The following is a 17863-nucleotide window of genomic DNA, read 5'->3' on the forward strand; positions in this document are numbered from 1 at the left end:
AAAATATTAACTACTATTCTTGTCGTATCGGAGAACTATTATAACGATCACCTTACTATATATATCGTTAAATCGACACTACTACAAATTCCAGTTGATCTCAGTAGCATTAAGTTTCAAATATGTACTCTGAAAATCTATTAAGTGTCAAATGCTCTCATGGCATTTTCTTGAACGAAGGAATACCAAAAATAAGGAGAATAACAATCATGATAAAATTATCATGGAAATCAAGCACAAGGGTAAGATAGTAAACATAATTTTACAAATGCCAAACTGGATTTTTTTTTTTCCACTCGTTTGGGTGCCACCTATATTTTACCTTCCATTATTAAATATTTTGATCTTATTTAACCCCCTCCTCCATGCCACATTGGACCATGAAAAATAGTCACTCTTCTTAGCCTAAGCATATACTGCTCTTTTCTTCCTCTTACTACATCTACTGTTACTTTAGATCATCTCATTCTCAAGGTAGTATTTAGAGCAGACTAAAAGTACTCTACCGAGGCTATACCTTCTCCTCTTAGTAGAATAAGCTGCTCATATTGTACAGCTAGTATGAGCTTGTTTTTGACGTATGAAATGATAGATTTGCTGTCGCTGTTGCATTCATTTTATTTATTCTTCTTTTTTCTTCACTTGAGCATTTCTTTTTCTTTTCCTTAAAGTGGATTAGTTTATAAGTTTTTTAATAGATAATAAGATTGGAACTTAATGTTTCCAACTTTTATCTGCTTAATTCTAAGAGAATCTATATTCTTTTGTTTACCCCTACTCACTAGTTTAATTCTTAAATTAATTAGACTTCTCTCTTTTTTTTAGCTTCAGTATATTTTTCCTTCACATCTTTGGAATATGCTTGTTTTTGCTAGCCTGTCTTAATTTCAAAACGTTATTCTTCTTTTTGTAGAGAAGATTAAAATATTCAGATTATCATATTATAATCAGAGAGTGGAATGTAAAATTTATATTTCTTCAATCACTAGTTTTTTATTTTTGTTGCCTTTAACTCATGTTAAATTAGATATTGATGTTTTCTTTGATGGCTAAATGTTATCATGGAGGAAGGAGTAGTTTTTACTTGCTCTTGGAACTTCCAATTATGACTGATTTCTTATAGTAATTTCAGTTTTTTTTTTCAGATGCAGATTCTCTTTTCGGTCTTAGTAGATGCAGAATTCTACCTTCCTTTTTGTTTATAGATCATTATAGCAACTGCTATATATGTATATATACATCTACTTAATTATGAATTTCTCTCTTTTGAGAAGATACTTATGCATTGCTCTTGCATGATCTATTTGCGTGATCTAGATTCACTTTCTTTTCTGTGATACTTCTAATGTTAGATTCACTTTCTTCCAGTTTCTCTCACTCTTGCGCGTGGAGTACTACCATTTTTCTTTGTTTTGACAAAGGTTTGACTTTAAATTTTGCTTAGCTATAAAGAGACATTCTTGTTAGTTCCTTCAAGTGCTGTCTGATTATGGAAGTGTGCTAAACTTGAACATCGTCGAACAAAAAAAAAAGTACATCCCACATTCTATTACATGCATGAATGCATGAAAACTTGGTTTCCCACAAAAAAGATTCAAATATCAAGTATCACGTATTTGTACATTTTATTTTCATACACTAATTTTGGATTCTCCTCCTCTGATTTAATCTCAGAAACGATGAACCCTGATAAGAGATCTATAAGCGATAATGTGGCACCTCAAATGCCATCTGCAACAGATGAGAACTCTGGGACAGCTCAGGCTGCAAATCCTGATGAGGCTGGTCCTTCTACTATCAGGGAAGAAGAGATGAACGAGTCGCAGACGGTGAATTCCAATGACATCACCTCTGACGATGACGCCGACAACGAAGAAGTAGAAATCAGGGAGCTCGAGGCAAAGATCGCGCAATGTAAGGACAAAGTAAAAGTCCTGCAGGAACAACAGAAGAACAAGGGGAAGCAGAAGGAGGTGCACCAATCTCCCGACAGCCAATCCCGAAAAAAGAAGATGTCCAGAGCCCATGATGCAGTTCTTAGGAACATGCTCAAGATGATGGACTCATGTGGGGCCAAGGGATTTGTCTACGGCATCATACCTGAAAAGGGTAAACCGATGAGTGGTGCCTCTGATAGTTTACGAGCATGGTGGAAGGAGAGAGTGAAGTTTGATCGGAATGGCCCGGCAGCGGTGGAGAGGTACCATATCCAAAACTCCCTACCACCGAATGCATCAGAGAGCGGCAATTCTATGTCGGTGGCTGAGTCGCTCCTCGAGCTCTCAGATACTACCCTTGGTTCTCTCCTCTCTTCTCTTATGCAGCACTGTGATCCACCACAAAGAAGGTTTCCACTAGACCAGGGAGTTGCACCACCATGGTGGCCTAATTCACAAGAGGAGTGGTGGCCGGAGATGAGAATTCCAGAAAAACAAGGACCGCCACCGTACAAGAAGCCACATGATCTAAAGAAGTCATGGAAGATGAGTGTGCTAGTAGCAATCATCAAGCATATGGCGCCCGAGTTCGACAATTTGATGCGCCTCGTCAAGCAATCCAAGTACCTCCAAGATCGGATGTCTGCAAAGGAGTGCTCTCTGTGGAACCATGTTATCCGCGAGGAGTTCAACCTATACTACAGACAACATCCTGAAGTGCCTCGACCACAAGAACCGCTATTTTTGGGCGGCTACAGTTGTCCGGTGTCGAGCGGTGGCAGCAGCAGCACAGGAGGTTACAATGTGGATGTGACCAATGATGGGTCAAATGTTGAGGCGAATATGCACAATGATATTCCAATGGATATTCTACTAGCTTGGCCTCCGAGGAATGTGGAGAGGAGAATAGGAGAAATGATTCAGAAGATGAATGCTGAGATGCTGATGATACCGAATCCACCCAGTGTCTTTACATGCGATCATCCACGATGTTTGCATCACCATTACCAGTATGGGTTTAAGAGTCGGGATCAGAGGGACCAACACCTACTCATCTGCGGATTTCGGAACCCACCAAATCAGCAAATGATGAATGAGAACACAAGGCCAGTAGGTGCTCAACTCTTTGGTACGTCTGAAAGTAGCAGTAGCTACAACAGTAGGATGTACCAGGGAGGGGTGAGCACTCTACCGCTAGTGGCTCAGGTTGGTCGCAATCCTTTTCACACTACTCCGGTGGCTGCGGATCCAAGTTCCTCGTTCCAACCTCCTCTGCGGAACATGTACTATGATAGATTTTGGCCAGCTTTTAATCCAAATCTACCTCAGCAAACATCTCTGAACCCAAGAATTATGCAACAAACATTTCCGGACGTAGGGGAAAGCTCTACTCAGAATGAGCTTCGTGCAGGACCAAGTTCGTCGCGTCAGCATGGTAACACAATGGGGTACCAGTATGGGAGTAATGTTGGAAGCAGCAGTTTCGCTGCAAACATCAGGAATACTATGCAGCAGCCGGCACGTATGCCAACGGGAACTGCTCCATATGATCAGACGACAGCAGAGGAGAACCAGCTAAGGGGCATGAACACTGAATTTATCTATGACCCGATAATCTTTGGCAATTTTGATCTCAGTGATCCATCTCGTGGCGATAAGTCTCAACAAGGCGGTCCATCCCAGTAGTTAAGAATGATGAGGGTGGTTGACAGAACTAAATGGGCCTGTATCAATCTTGCAAGAGCACCTCTATTTGTAGTTCCCTTTTCTGCTTATAATAAAACATTGAGAATTAGCCTATAAGTTGTCTCCTGAGATACTTAATAAGGCATTCAAAATAGAGATAACAAGTTGTACAAATTGTTTCGATATATTTTGATCCATGCATGTTGATGTCTGTTTTCTTTCTTGTCAAAGTTAATTTGATGGTGAGAACAAGTTTCCTTTTCTCTGAAAGGAACAGAAAAAAAAGGTAGTAAGACAAAAATTATTCTTCAGCAAAATCATTTGACAGATGGTACAAGTAGTTATCAGAAGATTACTAACTATTTACCAAGTAGCATAAAATCTGATCAGCAAGGAAAGAAAGAAAATAGAGAGTAAGAATTACCTATCTATGCAAATTAATATTACAACGCAGAGAGAGAGAGAGAGTGAACGAAGAATCCAAATTAATCTTGAAAAGAAAGTATTCCATTCCAGTATCCCAGGGAGATGGCTAGACTGAAAAAGCTAGGTTGGCTTACAGTATCCATAGTAGAAAGGAACCACTCAATGCTGAAAGGAGGATGGAAAATAAAATTAGTCTCCTTGTTGACTCTGTACTACTATGGAATCACATATTTATAGACATACAGTGGTGAAGCATTCAATATTTTCCTTTGAGGCGAATTAATCCTACAAGAATTTGTATTTTATGCGTACCACAAATCGTGTACTATGCGGCGGGCCTAGATCACCATTGATTTTTGCCAATCCTGAACAAGTCTAAAACAACAATTAGACATGAATGATAGGTTCAATGTCTATCTCAATCCTCCGCATGCGACGATATCCGCATATTAGCTTCCTAGCTTCGACAAAAATTGGTATGCAGTAACTGCATTTTCGTCGTGTTCCTTTAGGAGTTACTGAAAATACACTATCCAACAGATATACTGCCCACCACAATTTATTTCTTGCCACTACATAACAGAACAATTATACTTCATACCATACAGGGGTGAAAACCAGTTAAATACATATCAAATAGTAGTGAAGTCGCACGGTTTTTCTTCATTTCTTTCCTGAATGCAATTGCTTATACAGATATGGATATGAATCTAGATATGTCAATATACATAAACAAAGATTGAGATATATTTAGATAGTCTACCATAACTTAAGAAAGTGCCTTTTGAATGAATCTGATGATACAATTAATCGATATTTGAAACAAACAATAGAAGGCAGCTGTTTATCTGTAAATTTGTTCTCCAAATATAATGTATTCTACGTTCAGAGATGATATTTTAGTTAGAGACGTGTGATTATATACATCCATTTGTAGATTACTTTCCATTCCTTAAATCTTACACTCATCGTATTGCAGATATGCTCTTACGCATTACTAAATTTTATCAACTTGGGATTTAATAGTAACCTATACCTTCAAATTTAAAAGAAAAAGAAGAGAAAACATTATCATGTACTAGAGATACAAAATAGGCTTGCATCTCCCATGGTTAATGACATCTCAACCATTTAAAGCTTTCTGTTGTTTCTCAAGAGGAAAAAAAATGACCATTTAAAGTTTTCAGAAAAAAGAATTACAATGGCAATTCCACTATATTTTCAGAAAACAAATGTTACTGAAGAAAGTGTCCTGCTTTCATGAGGGGAGAACAAATAAATTTGCTCATCATTTGTCTCTCTTCAAAATTAATAGTCAGTTATATTCCTCACAAATGTAGCTTACACATTTTATCCATCTTACTTTCACCCTCATCCCCCAACAGGAAAAGTAGAAAGAAAAGAACCCAAAATCCTGATCACTTACAACCAAATTGAATGACATACCGTTGGAAAAAAAATAGTTAATCAATATGACATTAGGCTCTCAGTCCCTTCTGTAGTCAATGCATCTCAAACTTACAAAGAAAAATACAAATGAATTATCATCACTTCTAGTCATTATGAATGTAAGAAAATATTGATGAAGATGGCAATACATACCAATTATGTTGTTAGTAGGATAATATTGTACAGATAAACTTGTACCGATCACCTATTCATGTGTGTATCATTAGTGTGTCACATAAATTCTACGAAGAAATGATACATCTTCCATGTTGTACCTGTTGATAATATGGAAACAGGATTAGTGTCATCGACATAAAATCGCATTATGATTTATGTTAGAGTATTGAAGAATTAATAAGTTCATAGAATTGCTATCATATGCATAGAATGTGCTAAAATTATGTAGCCCAACAAGTATATCAATAACGAAAAAAGAAAATCTCAATCTAGTATTAGGACTAGCTGATTTAAAGATCTTCAGAACATCGTAAGAGGAGTTCTTAGCAAACCACATCCAAAGAGGGCTTTGCCAGAAAATCAGAAGGCCTTTCACCATGAAAGTACACATGCATGCTAGTGCTTCAGTTATTTTCCAAACAAACAAAACATACTGTTGTGATTGTCATATCAAAGCCAACCAACTGAGGTCCTACTAACCATTTCTTCTAATGTTTCATCAATAAGCTCAGCTGCTTATATGTTAATATGTGCCCACTTTATTAGCACTATAACACCTCGACGTGTATTGGTATTGACATGACCTACTGTACATGAAACTAGACGAAGAAACGTTTATTTATCCATACATAGGATAGCTTGAGAACACCACTTGAAATTTTGCTGACCTGATTCCAATGTCATGTCCTAGTATGATATGTAATAACCATTTAGGATGTTATTTGTATGCATTAATAGAGTAATTCCTGAATAATAGCCTCTGTATATCTTGACTGATCTGCAACATCAGATAATCAAAGTCCAGACTACAGCATGGATGCAAGTGTGACACAATTATCTAGGTCAAACAGTGATACTAGACTTTCATCAAAATAAAAGAAAGTGATGTAAGATTGTAGACAGTTGCTAACCTTAATTAGGAAGTGAGGTTACTACTTGGAAGTAGAAGCTCTTCTGCACCAATTCTCATGTTGGGAGTTGATAAGCCCTTCTTCAGTTTTCCATCAAGCACCCCAACCTCAACAATGAAAACTGCACATACTGGACGATGGTCGGAAAATTTTGACTCCCTTCGGATGTAAGACAATTGCATGATTCCATCACCATGCCATAATATCCGATCGCACCTGAAAATGTTAAAGTTACAATATGACATCAGGTTCTACAATTAAGGGAACAAAAAACAGAAATTTTGCAGCCACTTATAGGCTTAGATGTTACACCTTTCTAAACATTAAAAAAAAACTGCAATTGTTACTTTTACTAGCATCTGACATCTTCATGGATGAAAACTATAGGCAGGTATCTCGATATATGAAACAAATTTATAGAAGTGTAACATGGAACTTAGGTACCACAGATCTTACCATGCTGGAGTTCTTCTTTTCTTCTTTGATGTCACAGTCTCTCCAGCATAATCATCTGAGTTATAGGAGTACTTATATGTTGGAGCAAAATAGATCTTTCCCTCATTCCAACCCTTAAACACTCGGCCAGCTTCTCTTTCAATCTTAAGCTGATCAAAGCAATAGATAAACCAAAAGATTATGATTTGTAATTGTGTACAAATATTAAAACTTGCAGCTGTCTGAATAGTTAAAATTATCTTGAGAAATAAAAAGAAACACGGGTTAAAGATGCAAGTTACCTGATCTTTCTCAAGAAGAGCATCCCAATTATTATCCTTGAGAAGCTCCTTGGTCTTGGAGTAGCTCAGTGAAATCCGGTAATTCAAGTCTCCTAACCATATGACCCGACTGAAAAAACAAAGGAAATTGATAAGAAGTCAGTTTGCTGAACATGACGATATATAACTGCAACTTGTGGCAGGATTCTTACTCATGGTCAAGGATTTTCACTAGGATTCTTCGTCCAGATCTTCTACAAATCCTTCGAAACTGAGTATGCTTCAAGATCTCTATGACATCAGAATTTCTCCTCAATTCATCTCCTTCTTTCTCTCCTGACGCCAAATGGCTACAGACGAAACAGAAGCTTGTCTGATGCAATGACATGCTCACAGATATACATCCCTGAAACCGAAAAATTATAAGCTCTTCAGACCAAGGAAACAAACAAAAGAAAGGCTATCATGACAAAGAATGGCCGGCCAGGCTCTCACCTTGTTACCAAGACAGCCCATAATCCCAAGGCCGACACGAGAGAATCGAAGATGACCTATATGCTGGACAAGTTCCTTCCTCACCCACACGGTCAGAAAAATACCAACCATCTGTCTGCTAGCTATAAGGTTGTACCTTAGCTGGTTGCTAGAGTTAGATACAGCAGCAGCTATATCACTAACCGTGAAGCTGCCAGATATCTCTTCCTCCTCAATGTCCTCGTCCTCAACTGAGGGATCACTCTCACTAATATAAGACCGCCGGCAGCCGAAACATGTCTCCCTGTAGGACTTCTTAGCCACTTCCAATGGGCAGTTGCAGGACTTGAGCTGTCTTCCCTGTGCTGTTCTATATGTTTGGCTTAGTCCTTTTAGTGAAGACTTCTGGAAGAGTAATGAACCACTGGCTGTCTTTGAATGATTTAAATTAAGGCTGGAAGCTTGAGAAGAAACAGAACTGGTACAAGGAGATGGACTGTATGAGAAACTGTGATCTGCATCAGCTTCTGTTGGTCCATTCAATGCTTGGTTTATCAGAGTAAGCCATCTTGATGCAGGCTCATTATCTTCTATAACAAGCACATTTCCAGCATTTAAAGGAACTATTTCCTGGAAACTGATCGAAATGTGAAGAAGAGAAAAAGAGAAACAGAATAGTTCAGCATAAACAATAGAAAATTCTATAAACATGAACAGCATCAAATATGGCATCTCATCTAAAAGATACAGCAAAGTGATATGTTGGTACATACCCTAAAACATAAATATCTGAGTGGTCGTCAGCAGGAAGAAAGTCATTAAGGTTCAACCCCATATGAGGAGGTTTCCCTCCTACATTCCATGTTGCGACGAATATTCTGTACAGAATGATAAAGAGCAAATTAGAGTTGCAGCAAAGACGGATAGAAGAGAAAATAACAAATAAATAAATTAAAATTAAACAGATGACATAAGAAATTGCACCCATGTACCTGAAAGCCTCAGGATTTGTAATATTTGATACTGGGGAACAGATTGCACTGAAACTTTGGCTCTTGCTCTCTGCTTCATTTAAGTTCAAAATAGGGAATAAGGATATCAACTTAAATGGACAGAGAGATGATGATCTTGAAATGTTAATGCAGATAAAAAGCTGCTGAAGAAAAAGGAAGTACCAGAAAAGCTTCTGTAAAGAGAAGGTGTTCTTGGTGATTGAATTGGACTCCCACCAAAATCAACTGCTATATTTAAGTGCACAGTTAAATGTACTAGAGAAGTTCTAGAATATGACAAGGATTCAATTGAAAAATTAAATATTAGCAACATGTACTCTTTTTTTCTTGTCTTTCAAGGAAAGAAGTGCATAGTTGTATACTCATGGTGCTGTAAAAGAACTCGAACAATAACGTATCATTCAGTTTTTTCTCCAATATTCTTTTGCTTGCCATTCCATTTGTATCAACTGGACTATTTTATCTCCTACTATTTGAACTTTTACAAGAGGTTTTCTTACTGTTCTCCTAAATTTAGAAGAGTCTTTAGGAAATGACTCACCTTCAAAGAATTAAAGGATAAATTATCCTACTGTTTCCATCATTGAGAAATATACTCCACTGCCAAACACATCTATTCCCATTGTACGATATATTCCTACTTTCCACAATAGTAAGGTTTCAGATTCAGAAACGTGCACCAACCACAGAATTAAGAACAAACTGCAATTCTTGAAAAGAATAGATTCTTCTATTTCTTTATGCTGAAAGAATGAAAGACTTCAATGACAAGATATCAAACTTCAGCACGTAAGACCAACCAGAGGAGTTGATTGAGCTCTCAGTTCTCTTTGATGCTTCCTTCTCCTTCAACCCAAAGACTCGCGGAATATTAAACTACAAAGACCAACCCAAAGAAGAAGTAATCAGCTTTCTTTTATTCGAATAGAGGAAAGCTCTCAGTCGACTATACGAAAAGGTTCAATCATTTAAGAATAAATTCTACATGAAAGAGAAAAAGAAATCTTAACTAGTGGGCTCAAGAGAAACACCTTCTTTCTTCTTTCTTTTGTAAAGGTCATTTCTGCAAAGTGCCTGCTTCCTTTTCCGGGTAATAACTTGAGCACCCAAAAGCTCCTCCAAAACAAGTCTCTTCACAAAGTTGACTGCAAACCAAGATCACAACGTATAAACACTACCACATTCTATGGAAGCTTTACATGTTCAAGGGAAATAATTGAAACCCAAATCATTTGTGGACAACTGGACATTACACAACAAGAACACAAAGACTCAACTTTGCCAACCTAGGCAAGCCCAAGATCACATTTTTATACCAGATCCACCACCTCGATCAACCTTCCTCCCCTGTTCTAAAAGACCATCAATTCTCCCAAATACCAGACCAATAGGACTCCTCAATTGGAGACAACCCAACATGAGAAGAAAAGCCACTTCAAAACCCAAAAAAGCCACAACCAATGGGAAAATAAACGCCAAAAGGCCATCTGGGTCCTAAAGAAACAACTATTGTAGGATCCAAAGGAGTTCATAGGACATGAATGTTCTCCTCTCAGGGAGAGATATAGAAAGCTGCGCCATTGTCCGGCATTAACGAGAAAAGAAGGGGTGGACTCACGTGGACGTCTTCGGTTCGACCAAGGACGCAGTCAAATCTACGAAGTCTTCGAGAAGTGGTGAAGATCGCGTAATGAACTCCGTGCTCAGTCTTTTTGTCTTCTCCCTTTTGTTCTGTTCCTTTCCTCTTCGGACCCCCAAATATCTTCTGTTCCAGTCTTAATACTTAAGTTTAGCTCTGATCAAATCAAACAGAGAACCTTATCAATGGAGCCAGAGTGGCAGAGTTACCGGATAACACCCAATATTTTAGTGATTTTATAATTAACACCCCGTCTTTGACTAATATCCTACTATTAATTTAATTTATCTTTTTATAAATAAAATTATAAAATTACTCCTGTGATACTTTCTAACCTAAACTTAGCTAACCAATTTTATTAAAGACATCTTATCTTTTATGTTTATTATCATTGGAACTCTGTATTTATTTATAATGAGTGAAAATGCCCTACTATTAGTTTTCTTAATAGTAGTAGGTTACTATACAGTCAAACAAAGAGAATTTAAACAAAAAGTAACATAATATATTTACTGTGTTTTTTATTTATGTTAAGTAAACCCAAGGTTCAAATAATAAATATTTATATAGAATGGTGTGAATGATAAACAAATTAGAAGTAGACCGTTGTGGGCCACAAATTTGGCTCGTTTCCAACTCATGTACCAGAAAAAACTAACCAATTTTAACTTAGTTAGCTTAGTCAAACAAGCATTCGATATATCACGTATCAAACCAAAATTTGAGTCTAATTACAAGGAGCTCCTCAGCAAGTTTGATAGCCCTTGTGTAACGATAATAAACCAAAAACAAAAGGGTCGTCTCGAGAATTGTGCAATCGATCTTAGCCCCACGAGGTGCCTCGAAAATTGTGCATATTCTTCTTCTTCTTTTTTTTTTTTACTCACAAAGTCGTGCATATCCTATGGTAAGTAGCTTACTTGGATTACGACGTCACGAACCCTTCGATGCCACGCACTTCGTTTACGAGGTTTACCAGCTTCTCTTGTACTTTTCCTGAGAAAATTACGAGGTTTACCGGCCTTCTCTTTAATTAAAAATAAATAAACTATTATTATTATTATTATTATTATTCACACTTTACTATATGAATATATATATATATCTTTTACTCTTTACAGTTTGATTTTAATAATTCAAAAACATCATAGTTTACTTTAATTTAGCAATACGAACTAAGATACCTAAGATATCTCTCATTTTGATCTTAAAAATAATTCTTCCTTCTATTTTTATTTTAATGTTGAAAAAACTTATCCAAATGTATTAAGATTATTATACATCTATACTTAATCATACATTCTGTACGGTAACTATTTGTTACAATAATTGATGTCAGTTGTTCTTAAGATATTAAATGTCAAATACAAAGGTTGAATAAGAAATATTTATACGTAGTGTGAGAGATAATAAAAAATAAAATGCATAATACTTTTAAGAGATGCATATAACACTCCTGTCTTTTCATAAAATTATAGTTTAAGCTCTTTATTTTTACTATTTATAAATCGAGCTTTATAAAAGATATTTCGTCGGTTAGATCAGTTAGTTAAATTTAACTAAATTTATGAATTAAATTAATTATACTAAGAAAATATTAAAAAATCCTTAAAAAATATTTTAATTATTTTAGAAATAAAATATCTCTACTTAACAAAAAAAGGTATTTTTCCGGTAATAACTTTGTTAGCCAGGACCACAATTTCTCCCTCCAATTCCTTCTCCTTTGCCTCCGTTTATGCACTGCTGCTTCCGGCTTTGTCCAGACCGGATAAAGCCCCTAGCCGGCAAAGTTCATCATTGTAGGCAAAAGTCAAGACATTGAAATCTTCTCATGCCCTCTATGTAGGGAGGAGGTGTAGGAATCTCTCAAGCATTCTTTTTTTAATGGAGTGTAAGTTAATCCAAATTCTTTGGACACTTTCTTTCGCCTTTAGGGATCTCTTCCTTTTCCCCCTTCCATTTCTACCGACTGGGCCAACTGGAGGCGAGCTTAGTCTACTATGGTGATCCTTATAGAATTAGCTAAATCGATGAATTTTCAAAGAAGAGATTCTTATTGCCTCGGGCCTCCGTTATCTCTCCTTGAGATAAAAGCAATGGAGTCTCTTGCTCCTGTGCTCGGCTCTCTTAGCCTTGGGAATATATTGTTCTTTTCCTCCTCCCATTTCTCTCGCGTCTCTCCCCTGTTATCCTCTCTTCCTGAATAAATATAAATGGGCTTCACCCGCTAACACCTCTTTATATAAAATACTTTTATTTAGTGCTACGGATATCAAATCCTATTAGAGAGCTATATGCATATGTTTCAAAGGTATTATAATCTCTTTAAAATAAAATTCATTTTATTTATTTTTAATTTAACTTAGATAATATTTATTCAAAGGTATTAAGATCTTTGAATAGGTATAGTGTTAAAAAAAATTGCAGTTAGTATCCGGTATTTTGAACTTATTACGTTTTCCTCCATTTTGGAAATCGAATAACTTCCCGTCGGCGTTACGGAACTCAATGCAGAAGCGTAACGCTCCGGCCAAATGCTCGTCGGAAGTTGGAACTCGACGAAGAAATAGAACAAAACTATTTTTGAGTGTAAATTAAGGGGGGAAAAAGGGAAAAAGAATTGGGTCTAACGTTCGTACCGGATTGGACATCTTCCTACGCTCCCGTCACCGGTTGATCTCAGCCGCCGGATGCGTGCCGGCGAGGGGGGTGGTAGCGTATCGTGCCGGCATTTGGTGGAGGAGATCGGCGAAATGACGTCTTTTTCCGGAGATGGAGAGAAAGAGAGACGTCGGTTTTAGTGCCAAAGCACGAGGGACTTATAAGCGGAATAGGGGAACCTGCGAATTAGGAAAATTGTATTGACTATAATGCCCTTATCATTACTCAAAATATGGTAATTAATTTCTTATTAGCAATATTTTTTATTTTATTTCTTCTATTAATTCCGAAGATAATTCAAACTGCTTTATCAAATTAGGCTTTGATCGTGTCCATTCAAATTTTATAGTCTTATGTATTCTCTTTCGAGGGTAATTAGAATAGTTGAATGCATAATTAATATATTAACACGTTCTGATTGACTAATATAAGTTTGCTTGCTTTTTTCTGGGTTTTTTTTATTAACTAAACTACTCCACTTGATAATTATATTAGCGAATATAGTCCACAAGATCTAACTTATTAATTATAGGGTGTTATTTAAAAATGTACTCATTTCAATAAGAAGGGTAGTTTTGTCAACTTGAGTTATGACAACGTGGAACGGTGTCATCCCCGAATCCACGGTTCTGCTATTTGGATTAAGTTCGGTACGGTCGAATCCGGTTACGTGGGTTTGCATATAAAATTTCTATCAATGCAACAGATCCACCGTTCATCCTCGTAGACCGCTGTCTTCAACGGTGGATGTGATGCTCGCAGAAATTTATTTATAGGCCGTTTACGTTTGTCGTTGGTAGTTTAACGTTAGATCCGAAACATCGGCCCTTGAAGCGAGGATTAAGGCCTAGCCCTCCGATTAAATAAATGGTTTTTTTACATAATTGCCATTGAAAACTTTTAAAATATCACAATTACCGTTATATTTTTAAAATGCCAAAATTATCAATTTTTTTAGTCTTTTTAGTTTTTAACATGATATTCATAACATATTATTATTAAAGTTAGCGAACACATATAAATGATTAAAATATTCTCTCTGTTTTAAATTTAGAATATATAATATTTATCGATAGATTTTGTCCAGCGTAAAAGAAAATATTTTTCGTTGTACTAATAATGGATTGATACTTCGAAAAAACTGGAATAATTTTGGTGGCAATTAAAATATTTTGAAGAATATAATAGAAATTATGATATTTTGAAAGTTTTAAGTAGCAATTATGTTATAATCTCTTAAAGAAAATAATTACAATTAATTAAATAATTTAATGAATATTTGTTCTTAAATAAAATATTTTATACTTTTACTTGTCAAATATAAATGATTGAAGCATGGCTTGATACTTCTAGTAAATTAAATCTTAGGAAATTTATAAGAAACATCCCACCTTTTCCTTTTATTATCACTAACATCCTATTATAAAATTATTTACAGTCTAATTTAATAACAACTATTGACAGAATATACAATATTATGTTGCTTTTTAGAATAAAAAATAATTAAACACCAGAAGTAACACTCAGCAAAGTTGTCTGCATGAGTGAATATTGATGTTAATTTAACTTATTTATATATTAATGGTTTTAATGAATAATTAATGCAAAAATTAGGGTGCTGGTCTTTTATTATAAATTTTAGGCTTTTAACTTTAATACTAAGCCCTGCTTCTTAATTAGATTGAGAGGGCAGTGGAAGACCAGAGAGATGTCAAATAGCCTGTTGCAAAGCTAGTAATCTCACCATCTCTTGAATTAATTGCTACATGGATTTTGAAAAGTAAGCGAGTTCTATGATGCATCCATTCATTTTAGTTTATATCTACGATTCAAAGTATGACCTTGTCACAGATCAAATCAGGTCAGACTCAGATGAATACAAAAGTTCCAAAAAGTCTTTGTACATCTTTGGTTAGTGGTTGTTTTCCTTCTCCCAGTCATTTTGTCCTTAATTTCGTCGAGTGAGAAGGGATAAATTTTGATATCCTCATGTTTGATTTGGATATTCCAGCATTGTGTCGGGAGAATTTAAATCTCTTAATCAAATTTGATGGATTATCTAAATTTAGGTAGTTGATGATGAATTCAGGTACAAATTTTGAGCTTTCCAACTCTTTTTTAGTTTTTTTTTTCTTTCTTTCCTTTGTGGAAAGCAATATATTTTTATGTCAATATTTATAATAAATATCCTTGTAAATAAATTAGTTATTCTAGCAAAGTTGTTTTTCTCAACAAAAAAATAAAAGAAAAGGAAAAATAATTTCTTTTCGAATACTATCAAAACATTATATATAGCACAATCGATACAGTGACGCAAATTCAATAATGCTCGGACTAATACATGATAGTTGAGATGCTTGGAATCCTCACCCTAATACATCGCAAAATTTACAATATTTAGAAAAAGGTGTCTTTCTTCTTCTTGTAGATCGGTCCAATTGTATGAAACTCTTTTGTACTTCTAAGGTGACTTTATATAGTTTGGTCAAAAATTAATTATTAGCTTGTCGTTAACAAATATGTAGAGTTATGATTTTATTTGTACGTAGTAAGTTAGGGGATGAAAAAAATTTCCTTTTTAGTTGGAGTGTTACTTTCATAGTATAAATACGGTTTTATTATGAGAGAATCTAGTCAAATATTATCTAGTGTTATCTTTAAGTGATCCTATGTCGGCATCCTTTAGTTTAGTCCAATTAGAGTTCTAAAATAACACGTTGAAATTAATTTTCTTCTTATTTGAGTTTAATTTCTACGCACAACTCAATCTTACATAAACTCTGTGACTTAACTATAACTTGAGTCTATTTCATAAAAATTTATACATGATTTTATTCATGAATTTATCGTCACAAAAATAATACCACATACAACAACTTAGCCAATCAATAAAATTTTATTACAAATAAAATCAAGATAGTTATAGTTATTCGCATTTTTGATATAACTTGGTGAGTTATTCTAAAATTTTATTACAAATAAAAGTTAAAGATAAAATTATCCAGACAAATGCCACTTATTATTATTATTATTATTATTATTATTATTATTATTATTATTATTATTTTCTATGCCATTTGTTTATTTTGCGACATAGACTTTCTAAAATAGAAGCCTTTCTTATTCACATATATCTATCCATCTTATAACATCACCAGTAATGGACGTGCCACCAAACTATTCAACGTGGCACAGTAGATAACGCACGCAACGCGAAGGGGATTATGAATTTAATACGGTGGAAATGACTGCTGGAAAATTAATTTTTGTTACTATACTAATATCATATTAGATGTCCAAATATTTATATTTTTATTAGATATATTATAGCTAACCTAATATTAACGGTCGTATTGTTTATTAACATCAATACTTTCTTTTTCAAGCCCAAACTAGTAATTATAGCTTGACCCAAACCCGACCAATAAACATTAATATACTAAAATATTTATAATTATTATGAACATAAAAATTTAATATATACATTAGATAAGCCCTGCCAAATTGTAGATCGGGTCTCATAATTTAAACTCGACTCGATCTGACTCTATGGAATTAAATTTCTTGACCTGATCCGCCAAATAACGGGTCAGCGGGTCGGGTCAAGCAAATGTGACTATCCATGGGCATAGCCCGATACCTTTTTTACTAGTGTGACTTGGGCTTGGGCCAGAATTGAATTTAATTCTCAAGCATTGAGCACAAACTTAGATCCAACCATATTATTTTGATAGGCCTCAGTCCAGCTTAATCCTTCATTTATCTTGATAGGTTTAATAAATATATGACATTTTTCAGAAAATTTTATCTTAAACATCCTAAATTTTATTTTTGTTATCATTTATCTGCATTTTCCTTTTATAATTATTCACATATGCGACCCTAAGTTTTGAAAACATTAAGGTGGAGCTCCAACCGGCCCCAATTTTTAAAGCTTTTTGAAAATTTTAAATTTGTTCAATAATTATTGCATTCAACGATTTTAATTTCATCTGTATCCTTTATTAAATAATCTAGTTAGTTAAACTGAGTATATAATTAGTTTTACTAATCAATTTTTAACAAAAATATTACTATTAGAAAGGTCTCATCGAGATTTTTAAAATGAGTCTAATATTAAATTATTTTTAAGTTAATTTAAATTTAATTTTTATTTATTTATAAAAAAAGAGTCTAATATTTTATTACTTATAAAATAAATATGTTTATTATTATTTAAAATCAATGTATCCTAAAATATAATTACTCAAAATTATTTTCCAATGTAAATATTTAATATTAAAATACATCAGATATAAAATATATCAAACAAACATTACATTAAAATTTATATTCCTTCATTTCCGTGCCTTTGCCATAAGTATTCAATGAGCGCATTTCAAAGCTCAAAATGAGTTTCTCTATTTTAGATTTTTTTATGTCAGTAAGGAATCGTTAAAATCGTTCATCATCATTGGTTTCTACCTTTTCAACGATTAGAGGTTGAGTAATTTTGATATTTTTAGTTAATAACATGTAATTCTATTTCAATATTTATTTCGTGTAATATAATTTCGATGTGTTTAATTAAAAAATTAGTAATTTAAAATTACTTCTGAAACTATTGGATATCAGTCTTATTTTAAAGATTTTGATGAGAGTTTTTTAACTATATATTTTTTATTAAAAAATAATAATACTAAGATGATATATTAAATAGTTTAAAATAGTTTATATATATATATATTATTATTATTTTAATAAATATGGAGCCCGGTGAGTTGGCACCGGG

At 34.4% G+C, this 17863-nt stretch overlaps 1 protein-coding gene across 12 annotated transcripts; it reads right to left on the minus strand.

Moving 5' to 3' along the window:
- Window positions 1–4245: 4245 nt before the first annotated feature.
- LOC140775548 (type I inositol polyphosphate 5-phosphatase 10-like) lies at window positions 4246–13220 on the minus strand. 12 transcript variants are annotated; one of them, XR_012106773.1, is made up of 15 exons: window positions 13071–13220; window positions 11349–11424; window positions 10408–10584; window positions 9821–9934; window positions 9590–9665; window positions 8952–9017; window positions 8769–8841; window positions 8550–8654; window positions 7798–8413; window positions 7515–7708; window positions 7324–7432; window positions 7043–7191; window positions 6587–6802; window positions 5652–5773; window positions 4246–5566 (listed from the first exon to the last, which is right to left on the minus strand). XR_012106773.1 is itself a non-coding variant. In XM_073118914.1 (14 exons), the coding sequence occupies exons 4-13, from the start codon at window positions 9848–9850 to the stop codon at window positions 6592–6594; spliced, it is 1623 nt and encodes a 540-aa protein (XP_072975015.1). In that variant the 5' UTR covers window positions 9851–9934; window positions 10408–10584; window positions 11349–11424; window positions 13071–13220; the 3' UTR covers window positions 5610–5773; window positions 6587–6591. The 12 variants fall into 12 exon arrangements, 11 of the variants coding, with proteins under 11 accessions (XP_072975015.1, XP_072975013.1, XP_072975014.1 ...); XM_073118914.1 differs by lacking the exon at window positions 4246–5566 and having other exon boundaries at window positions 5610–5773; window positions 8769–8838; window positions 8952–9014; XM_073118912.1 differs by lacking the exon at window positions 4246–5566 and having other exon boundaries at window positions 5610–5773; window positions 8952–9014.
- Window positions 13221–17863: the final 4643 nt, after the last annotated feature.

The sequence above is a fragment of the Typha angustifolia genome, chromosome 14 (genome assembly GCF_048772165.1).
Source record: "Typha angustifolia cultivar Huaian chromosome 14, ASM4877216v1, whole genome shotgun sequence".
In the NCBI taxonomy this organism is placed as follows: Eukaryota; Viridiplantae; Streptophyta; class Magnoliopsida; order Poales; family Typhaceae; genus Typha; species Typha angustifolia.